This window comes from Nicotiana tomentosiformis, chromosome 12, assembly GCF_000390325.3.
Source record: "Nicotiana tomentosiformis chromosome 12, ASM39032v3, whole genome shotgun sequence".
Lineage (NCBI taxonomy): Eukaryota > Viridiplantae > Streptophyta > Magnoliopsida > Solanales > Solanaceae > Nicotiana > Nicotiana tomentosiformis.
Window position 1 is genome coordinate 120,673,011 of NC_090823.1, and position 23,052 is coordinate 120,696,062.

The following is a 23,052-nucleotide window of genomic DNA, read 5'->3' on the forward strand; positions in this document are numbered from 1 at the left end:
CTCCGTAGGAGGTCGTGATGACACCTAGTCTCTAAGACTAGGTAATCCTATCAATGCAGAATAATAATAGAAATATAAAATAAATAAATTACAATTTAAACAATTTTAACTCCCAAAACCCGATAGAAATAAGTCACAAGCTTCTAAGAATTTATCCTCAATGTCTCTATATATCAAGGTCTAAAGAAAAATGTAACGATTCGACTTGTCATTTTAAGAATTAATGCACTGTTAAGTGACTTAAGGTCTCGAGCAACTTCGCAATAAGTATTATGACCTGCGGGTGTGGTCGAGTTTGATTTTCGAAAGATTCGGAATATAATTAAAAGAACAATCCTCATAATTTAAGGTTTAAGTTGGAAAAGTTGACAAGATATTGACTTTTGTTTAAACGACCTCGGATTCAAAATTTGATAATTTTAATAGCTCCGTATGGTGATTTTGGACGTAGGAGCGTGTCCGAAAAATTATTTGGAGGTCCGTAGTGGAATTAAGCTTGAAATAGCGAAAGTCAAATTTTTGGAAAGTTTGACCCGGGGGTTGACTTTTTGATATCGGGGTCGAAATCTGATTATGAAAATTTTAGTAGATTTGTTATGTCATTTATGACTTGTGTGCAAAATTTGAGGTCAATCGGACTTGATTTGATAGGTTCCAGCGTCGTTTGTAGAAATTAGAAGTTTCGAAGTTCATTAGGCTTGAATTGGGGCATGATTCGTGGTTGTAGCGTTGTTTGATGTGATTTGAAGCCTCGACTCAGTTTGTATTGTATTCTGGGACATGGTGGTATATTTGGTTGAGATCCCGGGGGCCTCGGGTGAGTTTCAGATGGTTAACGGATTTATTTTGGACTTGAAACTTTGCTCGTTTGCTGGTGCTGATATTGTTCTTCGCGAACGCGAAGGGACTCACACGTTCGCGAAGAAAGGAGTTGAGGGGGAAGCTGATTGCTCTACGCGAACACTAATAGAGGCTCGCGAACGGGTAGGTGAACCTGGCAGTGCTTCGCGAACGCGAAGGCCCAACCGCGAACGCGAAGGCCCAACCGCGAACGCGACGAGTTGGACGTGAGCGCGAAGCATGTATTTGGGTAGTAGCATTTTTGTGCTTCGCGAACGCGAGGCAATGGCCACGTTCGCGAAGAAGAAACAACTAGACAGATTCCGAGAATTGACCTCCGGATATAGGCGAGTTTTGAGAGTTTTTCAAGGAGAACAACAGGGTAAGTGTTCTTAACTCAATATTGGTTAAATTACCTGAATCCATTGTTGTTTTTAATATTTAATGGGTGAATTAAGTTGGAACGATTAGAAAAACCTCTTGGTTTAATTTTAAGATTTGGAGGTTGATTTGTTATTGGAATTCGATAAAATTGGTATGGTTGAACTCGTATCGGTGTGGGTGTTCGGATTTCATGAAAATTATGTCAGATTTCGAGAGGCGAGCCCCGCGTTGACTTTTGTTGATTTTTTGGAATAAATGTTTTAGTCAATGTTTCATTATTCAGAATTGTTTCTGATGAATTTTAATTAAGTTGTACAATTAATTTGGATAGATTTGAGCTGTCCGGAGGTCAATTCAAGCAAGAAAGCGATTTTGGAAAATTGACATAACTTCAAAAAGGTAAGTGTCTTGCTTAACCTCGAGTGGGGGAATTACCCCTTAGGCATCGAGTCTTATGTGCCATTTGTGAAATGTGAAAAGCCGTGTACGCGAGGTGACGAGTACGTACTCGGGCTTATATATGCAAAATTTATTGAGTTAAGGTCTTGGGCATATTGCATTGTAAATTGGATAATTGTTGGCATATATTTAATCATCTGTTTGCCATGCCTCAAAACACATTTATCGAATTTGTTTTTTATATGACAACTTGATGCAATTATTACTTGTATATTTATGTGAATTCCGTGAGTTTGATGGTTTGATATTCTTGAAATTTAATTTCATTATGAATTTTCCTTATGCAAATAATTAATTAAGCAAGCTTAAGAAGATGTGCTAATATATTTATCTAAATTTGGTTTAATGAATGCTTTGCTTTGTGCTGAATAATTTCTATCTCTGTTGATTGATTTTGAGATTTTATATACATTGTGTGGAGCCTTGGGCTATTTGTTGTGAAATTAATTGGTTTTAATATATCCTTGGAATTATTGTGGCCATTGGGCAAATTGTGATATGAATTGATTTTGTTATGTTGCTGTGATAACTTACCGTGTAAATTGTTGTGTTGTGTGAGTTGTTATTTTGAGGATATAAGGGTGGCATTCCACTGTAGATATTATGCGGGTATAAGGGTGGTATTTCACTGTTATTGTATTTGTTGGAATATTGTCTGGGCGGAGCGATAAGGGTGGCTATAGGAGAGATAATGGTGGCAATAAGAGCGATAAGGGTGGCTATTGATATTGTCAGGGCGGAGGGATAAGGGTGGCTATTGTCAGCGACGATATGTGATGATGTGGAGTCGTGGTGTTGGTGATTTTCACGTGATGTTATGACTTTCTTGTGTCTATTTTTATACCTTGTGCAATTTGTCTTGTTGTTGGTAAATTGATAACGATCTCTTTATGTTGAAATTGAGAACATGTGGCTATTGTCAGGAGGATTATAAAATGAAGTGTGGGCACGAGGTGCCGTGAGTAACTAATGAGTAAATTGGCACTTGAATTGTCCGTGCAATTGTGATATGAAATATGGACACGAGGTGCTGTGTGTAAATGATAATGATATTTGGCGCATGCATTATCCATGTAGTTGTGATATGAAATGAGGGCACGATGTGCCGGGGAAATATGATGATTTAATTATGGGCACAAAGTGCCATGGAAATATATGAAAATGGGTTGAGACCCGTATTTTTAAGATTGTGAAACGAGGTGTCACATGGTGACTTCTTAATTGAAAGAATTATAATCAAAATATTTATTTGGAAGGATTTTGCTTAGAAAGTATTATATGAAAGAATTGTATTTGGAAGACATTATTTGAGGAAATTATATTTGAAGAGATTTATTGAAAGAATTATATTTGGAACATAATTATTTGAGAAACTTATATTTGAAAAAGAGTTATTTGGAAGAATTATATGTGAAAGACATTTATTTGAAGGACTTGATTTAATTGGGTGTAATTGTATTTATTAATTATTGAGTGATATTTATGGTGTTCTTGTTGTCTTGCTGTGCATATCACTGGTTGTTTTATCTTGCCCTTATTGTTATCTGTTTCCTATTATTTGTTTATTATATTGCACATGCTATTAGACTAGTGAGTGTCTTGACTTTACCTCGTCTCTACTCCACTGAGGTCAGTCTTGATACTTACTGGGTACCGCCATGGTGTACTCATACTACACTTTCTACACATTTTTTGTGCAGAGTCAGGTAATGGAGATATCAGACTTGAGCAGAGTTAAAGAGGGATCGTAAGGATTCACGGTAGAGCTACTAAGTCGTCGTAGTCTCTTGGAGTATTTTTCATTTAATTGTAATTTTAATTTTAATCAAACAGTATTGTATATTTGGTTCTCGTGATCTTTCTATGTATTCAGTTAGAGTTTGTGACTCAGTACTACCAGTCTTGGGAGATTGTATATTCATATTTGTTCCGCTGTTAGTTTTGATTACTTATTTAATTAAAGAAAAAAGCTTCAAAATGTAATTGAAATCGGCTTACCTAGTCTTAAAGACTAGTTGCCATCATAACGCCTATGGTGGGATTTTGGGTCGTGACAAATAAGGAAACAACATGATAATGATAGAAGGGGACTCCAGAGTCAGCGGACGCTGAGAGATATACCTCGAAGTCTCTGTACATCGGTAACTCACTGAAGTCTGGGCTGGTAAGATGTACCTGGATCTGCACAAAAAGATGTGCAGAAGCATAGTATGAGTACACCACAGCGGTACCCAGTAAGTGCCAAACCTAACCTCGGTAGAGTAGTGACGAGGTTAGGTCAGGCCTTACTGAAAAAATAAATAATGGCATGGTAAAAATGTTTAACAATATAATAAGATAAAATGACAATGAAAATGAGTCAAGTAGTATGTCACAATTTAATTACACCTAATAATGGCAATTAATACCTCGCGGAAATAAAATAGAATTTATTTTCAACTTTAAGAAACATCACAACAATAATCAAAGGCAACTGCGGACATAAATCAATATCAACAAGGGCACTCCCGAGGTACCTCCTCGTAGTCCCAAATCATGAATAAATTCACAATATCTCATTTCCTTATATCATCGCAGGAACCTTCACAATTTATTTTAAAGAAAACATTTTTCCCGAAATTGTATCCCGCGTTTTAGCCATCCTTATCACACTGCATGACTTCTAGTAGTTTTCCCTGCTAGCCACGCGTATCAAGAAACTTTTATCTCACCGCATGCGTTTCAATACCCACACCTTATACCACCGCATTCATATCAATATCACAATTTACACCTCAAGTGCCCAAATATTTTAATTTGCCAAAATAAATCAACAATAATATTTTTCCATAATAAAGAGCTCACGGCTCATGCCAAAATAATTCAACAATAATATTTTTCCACAATAAAGATCTCACGGCTCCATCATAATGAGTACGAAATCTCACAAAAATATTCGGGAATAAATAACTCAACAAAATAGTATTTCAAAATTTTTGTACGTTGCTTCAATACCAAATTTAAAATATCAAATAATTCATATTAATAATATTTAATTTAAAGAAAATCAACCTTCAATAATGCACAGAATAAAAGAAACCAAGTTTCAACTAAACAGATAAAACAATTAGCAGGAAAAGATCAAGCAAATTTAAAATATAAATATTTAAATCAATGATGAAGAATATAACAAGGTAAAATTATTTAATTAATATGCAACAACGATCTACACAATATAAAGACATAATCTTTCACATTTATCCTGTGTACACACTCGTCACCTCGTGTACACGACTTTCAACATATTTTAATTTATCACTTCATTACCAATCCTAGGGAAAATTTCCCCCATACAAGGTTAGACAAGTCATTTACCTCGACTTGCTCCAATTTAACCAAGTAGTATGAATTTTCCTCGATTTTACGACTCCGATCGACTCGAATATAGTCATAATTAATTCGATACAGTCAACAAAAATTATAGAATCAATTCCATAAAAAAATACTATATTTTCAATAAAAATCCGAAATTAACTCAAACATTGCTCGTAGGGCCCATGTCTCGGAATCCGGCAAAAGTTACGAAATATGAACTCCCGTTCAACCACGAGTCTAACCATACCAAAATGACTAAATTCCAATAACAATTCGACGTTCAAATCCTCAAATCTATCCAAGAAGGTTTTCAAACTTTTTCAACTTAAATCACCAATTAATTGTTAAAAACGGTGATGGATTTGGGTAATCTAACCAAGATTGAGTTAAGAACACTTACCCCGATGTTTTCTCTGAAAATCTCCCAAACCTCGCTTCAATCCGAGCTCCAAATCGTTAAAAATGGAAAATGGGACGAAGACCCATTTTCAAAACTTAAACATTCTGCCCAGTCTTTTTTTTTTCTATGCGATCGCGGCCAAAGGCACGCGGTCGCGAAGAACAAAATAAGGTTTCCCAGAATTAACTCTACGCGATCGCGGATATCCCCATGCGATCACAAAGCACAGAGTTCCCAGCTCTACGCGATCGCCGCCCTCTTCACGCGATCGCATAGAGCAAATGCGTGACCTCCACTTCTACTCCGTTACTCTAAGCGAACGCGACCTTCTTCACGTGTTCGCGAGTCACAAAATATCAAAGCTACGCGATCGCATCCCGCTTCACGCGATCGCGAAGCACAAAACTCAACAACCCTCAATTAGCCCTACGCGATCGCATACCTTCTCACGTGATTGCGTAGAAGGAAACCAGAACCTGCAGAAACCAGAACTTCAGCTACCAAGCCAAGTCCAAAAATGATCTGTTAGGCATCCGAAACTCACCCGAGCCCCTCGGGACCTCAATCAAATATACCAACAAGTCCTAAAACATTATACGAACTTAGTCGAGTCTTCAAATCACATGCAACAATACTAAAAACACGAATCACATATAGATTCAAACCTAATGTTGCATGCAAGTCATAAATGACATAACAGAGCTATAAAAATTTCGGAATTGCATTCCGACTCCGGTATCAAAAAGTCAACTCCCCCATCAAACTTCCAAACTTAAATTCCTATTTTAGCCATTTCAAGCCTAATTTAACTACAGACTTCAAAATAAAATTCCGAACACACACTGTCACGACCCAATTTCACCTATAGGTCATGATGACACCCAACACTACAGCTAGGCAAGACAACTAGTAATTTAAACACATATTCAATTCTTTTAAAATTAAACGAGTAATTAAACTCTTCTTAATTGCAGGAATTTAAAACCATATGAAAAGATTCTAGCAAATAAAAAATAATCAAGTCCAAAAAATTCTACTAGTGTGTGTTACAAGACCTGGTATCTCAATTTTATGAACATCTAGTAGATTATACAAAAATTATAAAGACTGTCTGAAATAAAATAGACAGAATAAAACTCTCAGAAGAGGCACTAGCTGCTGCAGAACGGCTCAGAAAGTAGCTCACCACTAAGCCTTTGGATAACGCGGGCGCGCACCGATAGGTCCAACAATTGCACCTGCTTGAGGTCCTGCACAAAAAGTGCAGCAAGTGTAGCATGAGTACGTAAACAATGTGTACCCAGTAAGTATCAAGTCTAATCTCGAAGAGGTAGAGACGAGATGACCGACTTTGACACTCACTATGGGTCAATAATAATAATTGAAATAAAACTAGAATATCTAAATCAATATAATTCATAGAGTTAACAATAATTTATTTAACCAGCAAAATTAATTAAATTCCTTCAAATGCAATAATTTCCAAACTATTAATTAAATTCACAAACTGCAATTGAAATGCCAAGATATCGTATAATTAATATTATTAGGCACGATTTCTGCCGAGGTCGTACGATCCGATCCAGAGTGTCGTGTATACTGTCAAGAGACGTGCGACGCGATCCATAGATGCATCTATCCTGCCGAGGCGTTCGGCCCACTCCACAAGAAAGGAGGACATTTTCTTATGTACCTCCGGAATGAGAGTATATTTATTATAAGATCAATTCGAGAGGCTAAACAATTTTTTTTAACAATTAATTAATTTAAATATAAAATTAAGCATATGAGATTTTCATCTTTTAATATTTTCCCCCAACAATTCACAATATATACCAAATAATTTAATTAAATAACGGATACAATTTACACAAGTAATTCATGCTTTGAGTCCTAAACTACCCAGACTTTAGCATTAATAGTTGCTACGTACGAACTCTCGTTATCTTGTGCGTACATGGCCCCCGCAATTAGCAACAATTATTAATTTAATTACCTATGCGGTAAATTTTCACCTCACAAGATTAGACAAGAGACTTACCTCAATTTGCTCCAATTTAATCCAATAGAAGGCCTTTTTCACGATTATCCAACTATGTCTGGCTCGAATCTAGCCAAAATAATTTGATACAATCACTAAAAATTATAGGAAATCAATTCCACAAGAAAATACTACATTTTTTCAATAAAAATCCGAAATTAATTCAAAAATCATCCGTGGGGCCCACGTATCGGAATCCGGCGAAAGTTACGAAATATGAATGCCCACTCAACCACGAGTCTACCCATACCAATATTACTAAATTCCGATAATAATTCGGCCCTCAAATCCATAAATCTATCCAAGAGGGTTTTCAAACTTCTCCAACTTAATTCACCAATTAATTGATAAAAACAATGATGGATTCGGGTAATTTAACCAATATTGAGATAAGAACACTTACCCCGTTGTTTCCTCTGAAAATCTCCCAAAAATCGCCTCAATCCGAGCTCCAAATCGATGAAAATGGAAAAGTCCCATTTTCAGAACTTAAACTCTATGCCCATTGATTTCTTCTATGCGATCGTGAACTTCCTCACGCGATCGCGTAGCACAAATTTTTACTGCCTAGAAAATAACCCTACGCGATCGCAAACAATGCCACGCGATCGCGATGCTCAAGGTTCCAACTCTACGCGATCGCATCCCTCATCATGCGATCTCATAGAGCAAGCGCGTGGCCCAACTTCCTCTCAAGTTTCCCCTACGCGATTGCGAATAACGCCACGCGATCGCGATGCACAGACTGGCCCAACCTACGCGATCGCGGACTTGCCCACGCGATCGCATATAACAAATTTTTCTGTTGCCCAATTAAGCCTACGTGATCGCAACCCTATTCTCGTGATCGCGTAGAACAAAGTCGCCTCTGCCCAAATTACTCTACGCGATCGCAGACAAACTTACGCGATCGCGTATAAGGAAATTAGAAGAAAAATACCAACAACTATAAGCAGTCTCCCAAAGGCCAAAAGTGATCCGTTAGCCGTCCGAAACTCACCCGAACCCCTCGGGACCTCAACCAAATATACCAACAAGTCCCAAAATATCATACGAACTTAGTCGAACCCTCAAATCACACCAAACAACTCTAAAACCAAGAATCATCCTCCAATCCAAGCTTAATGAAACTTAAAATTTTCAACTTCTACATTCAGTGTTGAAACCTATCAAATCAAGCCCGATTGACCAAAAGTTTTGCTCACAAGTCATAAATGACATAACGGAGCTATGAAAATTTTTGGAACTGGATTCCGACCCCGATATCAAAAAGTCAACTCCCCGGTCAAACTTCCAAACTTAAATTCCTGTTTTGGCCATTTCAAGACTAATTTAACTACGGACTTCCAAATAAAATTCTGAACACGCTCCTAAGTCCAAAATCACCATACGGAGCTATTAGAACCATCAAATCCCGATTCTAGGGTCATTTTCTCAAAATATTTACCGAAGTCAAACTTAACATTCTAAGGCCAACTTAAGGAACCAAGTGTTCCTATTTCAACCCGAACATTCCCACATCCCGAACCAACCATCCCCGCAAGTCATAAATTAATAAAAGCACATACAAGAAGTTTTATTTAGGGGAACGAGGTTCTAAAAGTCAAAATGACCGGTTGGGTCATTACACGCTCCTAAGTCCAAAATCACCAAACGGAGCTGTTGGAATCATCAAAATTCTATTCCGGGGACGTTTTCTCAAAATGTTGACCGAAGTCAAGCTTAGCATTTTTAAGGCCAATTCAAGGAACCAAGTGTTTCGATTTCAATTCGAACACTTCCAAATCCCGAACCAACCATCCCCGCAAGTCATAAATTTATAAAAGCACATACAAGGAGTTTTATTTAGGGGAACGAGGTTCTAAAAGTACAAATGACCGGTTGGGTCATTACAGATAACGAAGACGGATTTTGATTCCGAGAATTGGAATAATTCAGTTATGTCATTTATGACATGTGTGCAAAATTTGAGGTCAATCGGACTTGATTCAATAGGTTTCAGCATCGGATGTAGAAGTTTGAATTTTTAGTTTCATTAAGATTGAATTGGGGCATGATTCATGGTTTTAGCGTTGTTTGATATGATTTGAGGCTTCGACTAAGTCCGTAATATATTTTGTGAATTGTTGGTATATTCGGACGGGGTCCCGAGTGGCTCGGGTGAGTTTCAGGGTGGTTTTAGACCATTTCTAGGACACTTTTGTTTGCTGGTTTTTGGCCACAGAGGTATGCATCACGATCGCGGACAAACGGTCGCGATCGCGAAGAGTAATTTTGCTGTTTGGACACTGTGAATCGCGATCGCGGATGCCTTTTCGCGATCACATAAGGGAAACTTCTGCTGCACTGACGCGACTTTGGAAGCTCATATCTCGCAATTTAAAAGGATTTGGGTGATGATCCAAAAATAAAAATTGTAGTTCTTTGTGTCTAGTTTTCAGAAAGGTAAATCATTTGTCATTTGGAATTGTGTACAAAAAGTTATGGTAGATAAACTACAGGCTATTTGGGAAGAGTTTGGAAATCTCTGTTGCATAGGGCCGACTTTGGAAGCTTATATCTCAAAATCTATAAGGAATTGGTAAAATGAAAGTTATAGTCCTTAGTGTCTAGTTTTTAGAAAGTAAAACCATTCATCATTTGGAGTTTTGTACAAAACGTTATGACCATTATACTAGAGGCTGTCTGGAAGAGCTGGGGACTTGTTCTTCGCGATTGCGAAAGGCAAATATTGGGCTGAGAAAAATTGTGCTTCGCGATCGCGAAGCGTAAATACCTGGGCAATAGCTATATTTTGAGGTTTCAGTCATTTTTAACATATTTGGAGCTTTGGAGCTCGGATTGAAGCGATATGTACGGCGATTTTCACCATATGGATTGGGGTAAGTGTTCTATATCCTAAAGTGATTGTACTTCATGATTCTATGGTTATATGCATCATTTATTTCTGGTTTAAATGGAAGAAATCGAGATTTTTGCAAAATCTTCCAAAAACGAAAATTTAAGATTTGGAGGTCGAGTTGTTATCAGAATTTGATAAAATTGGTATGATTGAACTCGTATCGGAATGGGTGTTCGGATTTAGTGAAAATTACGTCGGGTTCCGAGAGGCAGGCCCCGCGTTGACTTTGGTTGATTTTTTAGAATAAAATTTTAAGTCGACGTTTTATTATCCGGAATTTTTTCCGATGAATTTTAATGAAGTTATACAATTAATTTGGATATATTTGAGATGTCCGGAGGTCAATTCAAGCAAGAAGGCTGTCACGACCCAAATTATCCCTCTGTAAGGTGTCTTGATGGCACCTAGTCTTTACGACTAGGTAATCCTAATATTGCGAAAAATTATAAAGAAAACACAACATTTTAAAGATAAATAACATATTATAAATATCCAAGAGTAGCACCACTCGGTATATACAAAATAGTTTTCCAAGACTCGGAATATCACTAAGTCACAAGCTGCTATAATCTATGTAGCTCTATACAAAAGTCTGAAGATAATAAAGAAAGTCTCTAGGCAAGGGAGTAGAAGGGGACTCCGAAGATCTGCGGACGCAAGCAGAAGTACCTTGAAGTCTCCTAGAATCAGCATCATGCACTAACCCTAAGGCTGATAGCTCGTACCTAGATCTGCACACGAAAACATGTGCAGGAAGGGCATGGGTACACCACAATGGTACCTAGTAAGTGCCAAGCCTAACCTCGGTCGAGTAGTGACGAGGTCAGGTCAAGGCCCTACCAGAGTAAATATAATAAATTAAACAATAAAATATATAAAATTTACGGTAACACAATTAAAGAAATTCTCGAAAATTTAATAGTTAAGGGAGCCCTCGGCTCAAAACAAGGTAAACACAGTGGAAAATCTCCCGGGATACCGTCCCGTAGTTCCGAATGAATATGCAATACAGGGGGATATCCCGGAATACGTCCGTAGTCCCAAAGTAAATATGCAGTGCTGGGGGATCTATCGGAATACGTCCGTTAATCCCACAGTAAATATGCAGTGCTGGGGGATCTCCCGGAATACGTCAGTATTACCAAAGTAAATATGCAAGACAGGGGGATCTCCCGAAATACGTTCGTAGTCCCAATTTAAATATGTAACGCAAGATGAAATAATATGTATGGCATCGAGTTATATAGTTTATACTGAACACAGATAAGGAAAATAGGAATTTAACTAAGCATGGAGCACAAAATGTCACATAGGCAGTTAAAACACGTAAGCATGCCTTTCTAGTCTAAACTAAACAATTAAACATATTAGTACAATTTAATAAGAGAAACAATTTATGATTTAAAAAGGATAAACGGGATTTGTGAAATAACAGGCTGTGTACGTACTCGTCACCTCACGTACATGGCCCCCACACACCGAATAATTTCAAGATATCCTAAGGGGAAAGTCCCCAACATAAGGGTAGGCAAGCCACTTATCTTGAACCGGTCAAATCAACTCGATATCACGTTCTTGACATGAGTATCCGACTTCAAATAACCCAAATCTATTCAAAACAGTACAATACCATCAATACGCGCTAATGGAATGAATCCCGCAAGAAAAACTATAACAAATAGGCCAAAATCCGAAATTGGCTCAAACCCGATCCTCATGATCAAAACCCGATAAAATTTCCAAAACTAGAAAGCTCATTCACTCACGAGTCTAATCATATCAAATTTACTAAAATCCGACACCAAATGGTCCTCCAATCCACAATTCAAACTTCCAAATCCCTAGCCTCCAACTTCCAATTTTTACCTTAAATACACATAAACTAGGTGGGAAAATACATGGCAAGGCAAGATTATTGACCAAAAATAAGCACAAGGAACTTACCTCAAGAAATGCCTCGAAAATGTTCTCAACAATTGCTCTAACCCAAGTTTGCAAAGCCAAAAATGATAAAAATCACGAAGCCCTTCGGTTTTAATCACTGCCCAGGTATTCCCGCACCTGCAGAACTTGGGTTCGCACCTGCGGGTGCGCTTGTGCGGAAAACGTGCGCATCTGCGCAACTCACTTGTCCCCTCTACCTTCGCACCTGCGACGAAAGGGCCGCACCTGCGCGCTCGCGCCTGCGGACATCCCTTCCGCTTCTGCGCATCTTGCGCATTTGCGAGCATAGCATATGCGGAACTTCCTCGCACCTGCGACCCAAGGCCAACTCTCGACTTTCTCGCATCTGTGCCTACAAGCCTCTCTTCTGCGAGGCCGCAGCTGCGGACTCCCCACCGCAGGTGCGAAAACACCAGAACCAGCAAAAATCAGAAATTCCTCTAAGTCCAAGCTTTCACCCGTTAAGCATCCGAAACACACCCGAGGCCCCCGGGACCTCAACAAAACATGCCAACCAATCCTAAAATACCATACGAACTTAGTCGAGCCTTTAAACCACATCGAACAACACAAAAATCATGAATTAAGCACGGATTCAAGCCTAAGAATTTAAAATCTTCCAAATTCTACAACTGATGCCGAACTACATCAAATCTAGTCCGAATGACCTCAAATTTTACACACAGGTCACAAATGGCATGACGAACCTATAGCCACTTTCGGAATTCCATTCCAAGTTTGATATCAAAATTTCCACTATCGGCCGAAATCACCGAAAGACTAACTTTTACCAATTCAAGCCTAAATATACTACAGACCTCAAAAACACAATCTGGATGAGCTCCTAACCCCAAAATCACTCAACGGAGCTAACAGATTCAATAGAATTCCATTCCGGATCGTCTTCATACAGTTCTGGCTATGGTCCAAATTCTAAGGCGTAAACTCACAACTAGGGACTAAGTATCCCAAAACTCTCTGAATTCCATAACCAATTACTCCAGCAAGTCCCAATAGCGGAAACAAACGTGGGGAAAACAGTTATTAGGGGATCGGGGCTCAAATTCTCAAAACGACCGGCCGGGTCGTTACAAAGGCAATTTTGAAATATCGGCATAACTTCAAAAAAGGTAAGTATCTTGCCTATCCTTTAGTGGGGGAATTACCTCTTAGGCATTGAGTCTTATGTGGAGATTGTATAATTGAAACCCTATACGCAAGGTGACGAGTACGTACTTAGTTTATATGTGCATATTATATCGGTTGAAATTCGTAGATGCCCTTAAATATTAAATTGTAAATTATTGTAACTTATTAAATCCCTTATTTGTCATGCCTCATTCCTCGTTTGCCGAGGTTGTTTTTATATGATAATTTGGTGTGACTGCCACTTGTCTTTTATGTGAACTCTGTGTTTGTTTGAGTTTTTATTTTTATGGAAAACACTTTCATTATTGATTTTACCTACATATAATTTAAATGAAAAATTTAGTCAATAAGATGAATAAATCTATTTATTTCTTGAAGTTGTGATTTAAAAGTGGGGTTATTCCTTGATGAATTACTTTTCAGTTCACGTTGTTGAAAATTTGGTATTGAATTATAAAGGTCGTGAATCATATTGAGGCAAAGTGCCAAATTGTGAAATATTATTCGGTTGAGTTGTTCACTCCCTAATATTTTGTTAAGATGTTGTACACATTATGATCGAGTCGTGGGTTCCTTATTGTGAAAAAATAATGTATTATTGATTTCTGTGGAAAGCTGTAATATTTGAGCACTTGATGTGCAATTTGTGATATGTTGTAATATTTGAGCATTTGATGTGCAATTTGTGATGTGTTGTAATATTTGAGCATTTGATGTGCAATTTGTGATATGTTGTAATATTTGAGCACTTGAGGTGCAAGTTGTATTATGCTGTGATATTTGGGCACTTGAGGTGCGATTTGTGAAATATTGTGATATTGATACGCATGCGGTGATATAAGGCCGGGGTGTTGAAACGCATGCGGTGAGATAAGGGTGGCTTGAAACGTGTGGCTAGTAGGGGAACTACTAGAAGCCATGCGGTGTGATAAGGGTGGCTAAAACGCGGGATGCTATTTCGAAAAAAATGATTTCTTTAAAAATTAAATGTGAAGGCTTCCGCGGTGATATAAGGAAATGAGATATTGTGAATTTATTTATGATTTGGGACTACGAGGCGGTACCTCGGGAGTGCCCTGTTGATATTTCTTTATTTATGTTCTTGTCTTGAGTGATTTTGTTTTATTTAATATGTAAATTCTTTTCTTCTTCTGTGATGTACTAGTTGACTTTATTATTATGTGTTTTGTGCTCCTAGTTGTATTGTGTTGGCTTTGGCTTTTTAGCATCAGACTCTAAAGAAGTATATTTCTGGTTGTTCTTACTGATTTTCGATGATTGAGTTAATTTAAATAAAAGCAATTATTATTATGTTTTAAATTAAATAGTTTTACATCCAAATCAGTATTTTATCCGATGCTTTAATTTAAGTGCAATGTTATTTTCTTCACCCAAATAATTTCTAAAATAAATTTATTTCTTTGTTGATTTCTTACTTGATTTAAAAATTGTAAACTCACTTTAGTGGAAATAAATTGATCGTGTGGATCTTATATATTTTGATATTATTGGCACGTGAGTTATCCGTGCATTTGTGATAGAATATGGGCACGAGGTGCCGTGGAAATATGGAAGTGGACTGAGACCCGTATGTTTATGATTTTGAAATGAGGTGTCACAAGGTGACTTTTATTTGAAAGAATTATATTCAAAATATTATTTCAAAGAATTATATTCTGAAGGTATTTATTCGAAAGAATTATATGTGAAAGATTTATATTTGAAGGACATGTTTAATTGGTTATACTTGTATTCCTTATTCGTTCGTGTACTAATTATGGTGTTCTTGTTGCCTTGTTGTTTATATCACTGGTTGATTTTTTTGTTATTATTGCTAGTTAGTTTCTAGTACTATTGTATACTGCTATATTGCACAGGTTATTTGACTAGTGAGTGTCTTGACTGTACCTCGTCACTACTCTACCGAGGTTAGTCTTGATACTTACTGGATACCGACCATGGTGTACTAATACTACACTTCTGCACATTTTTGTGCAGAGCTATGTATTGAAGATATCGGACTCGGGCAGAGTTAGTGTGTTGATCGCAAAGATTCAAGGTAGAACTGCTTGGTCGTCGCAGTCCCTTGGAGTCTTTCCATTTTATTGTACTGTTAATTATTATTCGAACAGTATTGTATATTCGATCCTTGAGATCATTTCATAAATCCAGTTAGAGTTCGTGACTCAATATTACCAGTCTTGGGAGGTTGTTATATTTGTAATTATTTCCGTTGTTGGTTTATAAAAAAAATGGCTTGAATTGTTATTATAATCGGCTTACCTAGTCTAAGAGACTAAGTGCCATCACGACGCTTGTGGTGAGATTTTGGGTCGTGACAAAATTTTTGTTAAAATGGCTAATTATATTCTAATGTTGGCTTGCCTAGCAAGTGAAAATGTTAGGCGCCATCACGGTTTCGAATGTGAGAATTTCGGGTCGTGACATACGTGTTTGGATTTAAGTGTTGAAATTGATAATAAGCAGTTAAAGTTTTTGGTAAATAGGTGTTGATAAGAATTTTCTTGTGATGTAATGACTTAAATGCCCCTTAAACTGTTTACACTAATAAATATATAATTATACAAGATTTCAGATTCTAAATTGATTTAAGTATAAATTAAATTATGAATTTACCTTAGGTTCAAATTGATTAGATTAAATTTTAATATTTAGTAAGTATATATTATTTTAGCAAAAGTGAGCTAAAGTACAATAAGAAGATCATTATTACATCGTCGTTTTTCATTACCAACACAATGCAATTAAAAATAGCTAATTTAGTTCATATTTCACAATAGAATTTTGAATGATGCAAAACAGCCACGTTTTCAAAGAGAGGAAGAAAGTCGATTTATAGAAGATAGAATTTTTCTAACTGAAATTTATTTGATTGATTTATGGTGGACAATGTTTCTGGCAAATAAGACCGGAAAAAGATAACAGAGTTAAGTGAAGAATAGAGTTACGAGTTTGTAACGATCCGACTTGTCGATTTAAGAGTTAATGCCCCGTTCAGTAACTTAAGGTCTCGAGAAATTTCATAATAAGTATTATGACCCGCGGGTGTGGTCGAGTTTGATTTTTCGGAAGATTCGAAATTATTAAAAGAAACAATCCTTAATTAGAAGCTTAAATGGAAGGAGTTGACCGGAGAGTTGACTTTTGAGCAAACGACTCCGGAATGGAATTTTGATGATATCAATAGCTCCGTATGGTAATTTTGGACTTAGGAGTGTGTCCGGAAAATTATTTGGAGGTATGTAATGGAATTAGACTTAAAATGCCAAAAGTTGAATTTTTGGGAAGTTTGACCAGGGGTTGACTTTTTGATATCGAGGTCGAAATTCGATTTTGGAAATTGAAATAGGTCCATTATGTTATTTATGACTTGTGTGCAAAATTTAAAGTCATTCCGAATTGATTTGATGTGTTTCGCCACAAGATATAAAATTTGAAAGTTCAAAGTTCATAGATTTTGATTTGAGGTGAGATTCATCGTTTTGATATTGTTTGATGTGGTTTGAAGTCTCGACTAAGTTCATATTGTATATTAGGACATGTTTGTATAATTGATTAAGGTCCCGAGGGCCTCAGGTGGATTTCGGAAGGTTAACGGAATGGATTCGGACAAAAGGAGCTGTTGGAATATTTTTGCTGCAGAAGTTGTTTTTGGACAACAACTGGTTCAATCGCAGAGCCGACTTTGAAAGCTTATATCTCACAATATACAAGGAATCAGAAAATGTTTAAAACTTCATAGTTGTAGCCCTTTGAATTTAGTTTCTAGAAAGTTAAACCATTCATTATTTGGACATTCGTACAGAAAGTTATGATGGATTGAATGAAAGCTTTTAGAGCAGTTTCCCAAGAAATTTCGCCAGAAATTTCTGATGCGTGGAGCCAAATTTGGAAGCTTATATCTCGCAATCAATAAGGAATCTGAAATTGTTTAAAACGTAAAAGATGTATTCCTATGAATCTAGTTTCCAGAAAGATAAACCAATCATTATTTGGACATTCGTACAGAAAGTTATGATGGATTGAACGAAAGCTATTAGTGACTTGTATTAATGACTCTTAGTTATTTTTATTAATATCTTTATTACTTCGATTTATTTTATTACCTACCATATATATTCTTCGTTGACATCGTTTTCTAAGGCCATTGAATGTGATACTCCTAATTGTATACGGACTAATGTTTTGTTTTGTTTTGTTTTCTTATGAATGGGGTTCTCCAAATATATCCATGTACTTTCGAAAATGGTCTAAGAATACCCCTCGTTATACTATTGAATTATTTATACCCCTGCAGTTATACTTTGGGTTCAAATATACCCCTCATTTAAACGGAGGGACATGTGTCATCGTCCAGTTGGCAAATTCTAAATATCTCCTAATTAATTAAAAAGACCCATTATTTGGTACCCGAAAAGTAATTTTCTAAAGAATTTTTTTTTTTTTTTGTAAAAACTGGAAAACAAATGAATTTGTTATACTAAAAACTGAAAAAAAACGAAAATATTTTTTTTCAGTTTTTACAATAAAACTGAAAAATATTTTTTAAAATAATATTTTTGTAAAAACTGGAAAAAAGCAATTTTTAAGGCAATATTTTTGTCAAAACTTGAAAAAATAAATATTTTCTAGTTTTTAGAAAATCGAAAATATTGTTTTCCAGTTTTTAGAAAAATATTTCTTAAAAAAAATGAAAAACAATTTATAAAGCAATTATTTTTGTAAAACCTAAAAACAAAAACTGAAAAGAAATTTTCCACAACAATATTTTTGTAAAAACTGAAAAAATAAATATATTTTTTTCCAGTTTTTAGTTAAAAATATTTCAATTTTTTCTAGTTTTTAATTGCTTTAGAAAATTATTTTTCAGTTTTTTATTTTCAGTTTTTACAAAATTATTGTTTTAGAAAATATTTTTCAGTTTGTTTGTAAAATTATTTTCGTTTTTTTCAGTTTTTTTTCAAATTTTTTTTTAGTTTTTACAAAAAATAATTGCTTTAGAAAATTACTTTTCAGGTACCAAATAATGGGTCTTTTTAATTAATTAGGAGATATTTAGAATTGACCAATAGGACGATGATTGCAGGGGTATTGATAACCCAAAAGTATATCGTGGGATATTTTTAGACCATTTTCGAAAGTACAAGAGTATATTTGGACCTTTGCCGTTCTTAATTAATGCAACTATTAATTAATCGAAAAATGGTCAAAATTGTCCTCGAACTATCGAAAATAGCTCAAATATACCCTTCGTTTGTTTTTGGTACCAAGTTTTTTCCCGCCGTCTAAATATTGGACCATTATTGCCTTAAAAACTAACGGCTGCCACATCAGCTTTTGGACATATTTAAATATTACGGAAAAAGGGTTAAAATTATCCTCGAACTATCGAAAATAGCTCAATTATATCCTCTGTTTGTGTTTGGTACCAAATATGTCCTTGATGTCTAATAATTGGACCACTACTGCCCTAAAAACTAATGACCATCACATGAGCTCATGTGAACAACAAAAGTCTATGTCCAACAGACGGTCTTCCATCTTGACAAAAGCCCCCACGGATAAAATTTCTTTCTCCACTTTCATTTGTTGACTCATTTAAGTATTTCTCCTTCCAAATAATTAAAGTTACACTAATCTTATTATGAGAAATTTAGTTATGCTATTCTTAAGATTCACAAATCTATAAAAAGAATTCAATATATTATACAAGAAATAAAATACCAACTTTTATCACTTAAAATTAGAAATCTTATCACAAAAATAGTGGAGAACAACAAAAGCTGCATATTGTAGTACTCCCATGGCTAGCTATCCAAACTCATAGCTCAAAAAGGTCACAAATTAGTTGTAGAGATATATCCTCTTAAAAATAACTCTAGTAAGAAACTCGAAAACCATTAGAATGAGACCATCCTCTAAACTATTGTACCCTTCCACTTCCAGCCTTCATCAACAGAAAAGAAAAGAAGATCGACGATAAATAAGACCTAGACCCAAAACCTCACAAAAAGATACACTTTTTAGACACCACCTAATCCTTCCCCTCCTTATTGGCCTAGCTAGCAGGCCACCTGAAGTGCTTCACTATGCCTTCACGGGAAATGCAGCAACCCCTCGCAGAAAATGGGTTCTTGCGGGTGGAGAAGGTTTTATTTTTGTCATGTTGTACTGGCATGTCAACATGATTATAATATTTAAATAGGTCCAAAAGTTGATGTGGCAGCTGTTAGATTTTAGAGCAAGGACATATTTGGTACCAAACACAAACGGAGGATATAATTGAGCTATTTTCGATAGTTCGAGGGCAAATTTGACCCCTTTTCCGTAATATTTAAATATGTCCAAAACCTGGTGTGACAACCGTTAGTTTTTAAGGCAATAATGGTCCAATTTTTAGACGGCGAAGACAAATTTGATACCAAAAATAAACGGAGGATATATTTGAGCTATTTTTGATAGTTGGAGAATAATTTTGACCTTCCGTTAATTAATTTCTATCGTACTCGCACATGTTAAATGTTAGATAAGTGCTGATAATCCTAAGACAGAAACTAGAAGATCTTTCGCGCACACATCTTGACTAAGTTTATCGCATGTCATATTTTTAAACGTTACGACAAAATCACTCCATTTAGAAAAAATTAAGAGAATGTCATTTAAATGGAAAGTATGAATAAATTCAACTTTTACTCTTTGGTCAAAAAACTAGGTCTGCAGCTAAAATGTAGTCTGATTTTTTCCTTTATTGGATGTATCTTGCAGGCCTTTAAGTGAAAACTGAGAAGGCCTCTGATTTTTGGTCCAAGTTAAGGAGGGTCTAGCTCTGTCTACTACAGTCCCCTACTCAAGAGTCTTAAGAAGTTGTCTTTGTTATCTAGTGAAAATAGTTTTAGTTTTGTTTCTTGTTTCGGTTCTAGTCCTATAGCAGAATATTTCTGATGAAAGGGTGTGCCACCCATAATCATCAATGAAAAATATTACTACTAGTTCAAATGATCCGTTGGGGGTGATCAAGTTGGTTGAGCAGGGCCTTTCCAAATAGGAGATTTAGTGTTTGAAATTCACTTACATACTTGTTCGATTGAGTTCGTCGTACGAAGCTTGTCTAGTACAGTCTATATCATTTGTGATTTGTAGACTATTATATAGGAACTGAGTTTATCCTGTACACACGAAGAATATCAACCGGGGGTTCCCTTGTCAAATAACGTAATAAGTCAAATTCTTTTTCTATTTCTCTATCTAATCTGAATTATTTTCGCATATTTGCCCTTTGGTTAGACAATCAAAATTATTCTTTTATTCCCATAAAGTCAATACTCAAGTAATTCTTCCAGTCCACTTCAAGTGATTTTTTTGGTTGTTTTCACACATATTAAGAAATTCAGCCTTTTGCATTAATTAACAATATAACTGACCGTATTAATCTTAATTTGTTCATGGAAAATACAATAAATACTCCTATACTCTTTATTTCAAGAGCAACTTTGGAAAACAGAAGTTAATTCTTTCTTGATATTTGAGAAAATCAAATATTGTGTGTATACGAGTAAAACCGAGTCTGAAGACGACCCCATTTTCCCGGAGAGGCAAACGGAGCAAGGACGTGACTGCAAGGAATTAGAATCAGAACCAGGAGCCTCTCGTATCAGGGCCCGAGCAAAACACCTACCCTCAGAGCCATCGAGACCACGTTCCCCGGGTCTGGTTCGAGTCCCAAGACCTCGTAGAGCATTACCAAACGACCGCACACGATTAACAAAGGGTTATGATATCCGTGCCCAACCAAATATCACGGCGTGAATCTCAGACCGTATCGGCAGAAAATCAGTGACTAGCGAAAATGAAGAATTTTACCTTTCTTAGATTTGTATCTAGGGTAAAACTTCACTACTATATAAAGGGAAAGCTAATTATTCACTAGACACATTGTAACACGCATACCAAGGCAATATTCTTATGTTCTCTCTATTATTCAAAGTTCTTGTTTTCATTCATAAGTTCTTCATAAGTGCAAGTTCGGAACCGAAGGTAGGTTCCTTGTTAATACCCTTAACCGAGCTCGGACTCACTACCATCATTGGTTTGGCTATTTGCTATATCTTTTACTTGCTTTATCTAACGTCATTAATCACTTGTATTGAAACTGTCCACATATCCTTAAAATTACGTAAAAAATTAATTGTTATGCATTTTTAAGGGTAAATAGTTTGGCGTCTACCGTGGGGCTAAGAATAATAGTGGTAATTTGATATAAATTTTTATAACACACTGTGTTTTACACTTGTTCTTTGAGATTTTAATTTCAGGTCAGCTTAAGAATGTCAACTCTCAATCTCCTCACTTGAACGTTGATGCTGAATCTGGCACCATGGCAAAAACCAAAATATAGTACCCAGCAACGAGGTGCCCCCTATTGACCCCAATAGAGTTTCGGTTGCGTACCCAATTGACTCCAAATCACATATGGCCATCGATGCAAACCTACCGACCGATTCCGAGATTAGCGTTCGCGGAGGAGCCCGATCAATAGCCTGGGTTACGTACGACGGTGAAGGCGATGTGATCAATTTGTGGGTGATCTTCAAAAAGTTACAAGCTCAACAATGGCGATAACCCAGCTGCAGAACCAAAGTTGCGCCCCCAGCAGAGTTGAACCCGAACCATACAGGGAAAAATACCTGAAGGAATGAACAAACCATAGAAAGGTCGGGTGAAGTTTAACCCAGGACCTACCCTGAACTAATAAAAATGGTTGAGGAACTAACAAAGCGGGTGGAATCGGGGGGAAAAATATTGAAGCCAACGACAAAAAAATGGAAACCTATAATTTCATAGTTGATCAAAGCCCAGGATCACCCCCGATATTGAAAGGTCAGGATTTCAAGAAATTTGTCCAAAAGCCTTTCCCCCCGAGTGCGGAACCGAAACCAATCCTGAAGAAGTTTTGTATGCCCCAAAGTCCAAAGTATAATGGAACCACATATCCAAATGAACATGTGACCTCTAACACATGTGCCATCAAGGGAAACGACTTAGAAGATGACGAAATCGAGTCGATTTTGCTGAAAGGGTTCGGAGACCCTGTTGAAATGAGTAATGATATGGTATCACAACTTACCCCCGAATTCTATTAATTCGTTTGCTATGCTTGCAGATGCCTTTGTAAAAGCTCACGCCGGGAACATCAATGTCAAGACCAGAAAATCGGACCCTTTTAAAGGAAAACAAAGAGATAATGAAATGCTCAGGGAATTCGTGTCGAGATTTCAAATGAAATGGATGGACATGCCTCCGGTCGCGGACGATTGGGTCGTTCAGGCATTCACTCAAGGAATCAACCCCCAAATCTCCTTGGCTTCACAACAGTTGAAACAAAATTTTATAGAATACCCGGCGGTAACCTGGGCCGACATCCATAATGGATATCAATCAAAAATCAGAGTCGAGGATGATCAGCTTGGTGTCCCTTACGGATTTGTTTATCCCATCAGAACTAACGACAAGTCTAAGAGAGTTGTCGATCATGAACCAAGACCGAATAGAGACCGGTAC

General features: G+C 36.5%; 1 protein-coding gene across 1 annotated transcript in view; it reads left to right on the plus strand.

The window, feature by feature from the left end:
• Positions 1-20,271, plus strand: part of LOC138903311 (uncharacterized) — a 39,325-nt gene extending 19,054 nt beyond the window's left edge. Inside the window, exon 2 of the mRNA XM_070191257.1 lies at positions 20,260-20,271. Coding sequence (XP_070047358.1) covers positions 20,260-20,271 — 12 coding nt within the window. The remainder of the gene's footprint in view (positions 1-20,259) is intronic.
• The last annotated feature ends 2,781 nt before the right edge of the window (positions 20,272-23,052 follow it).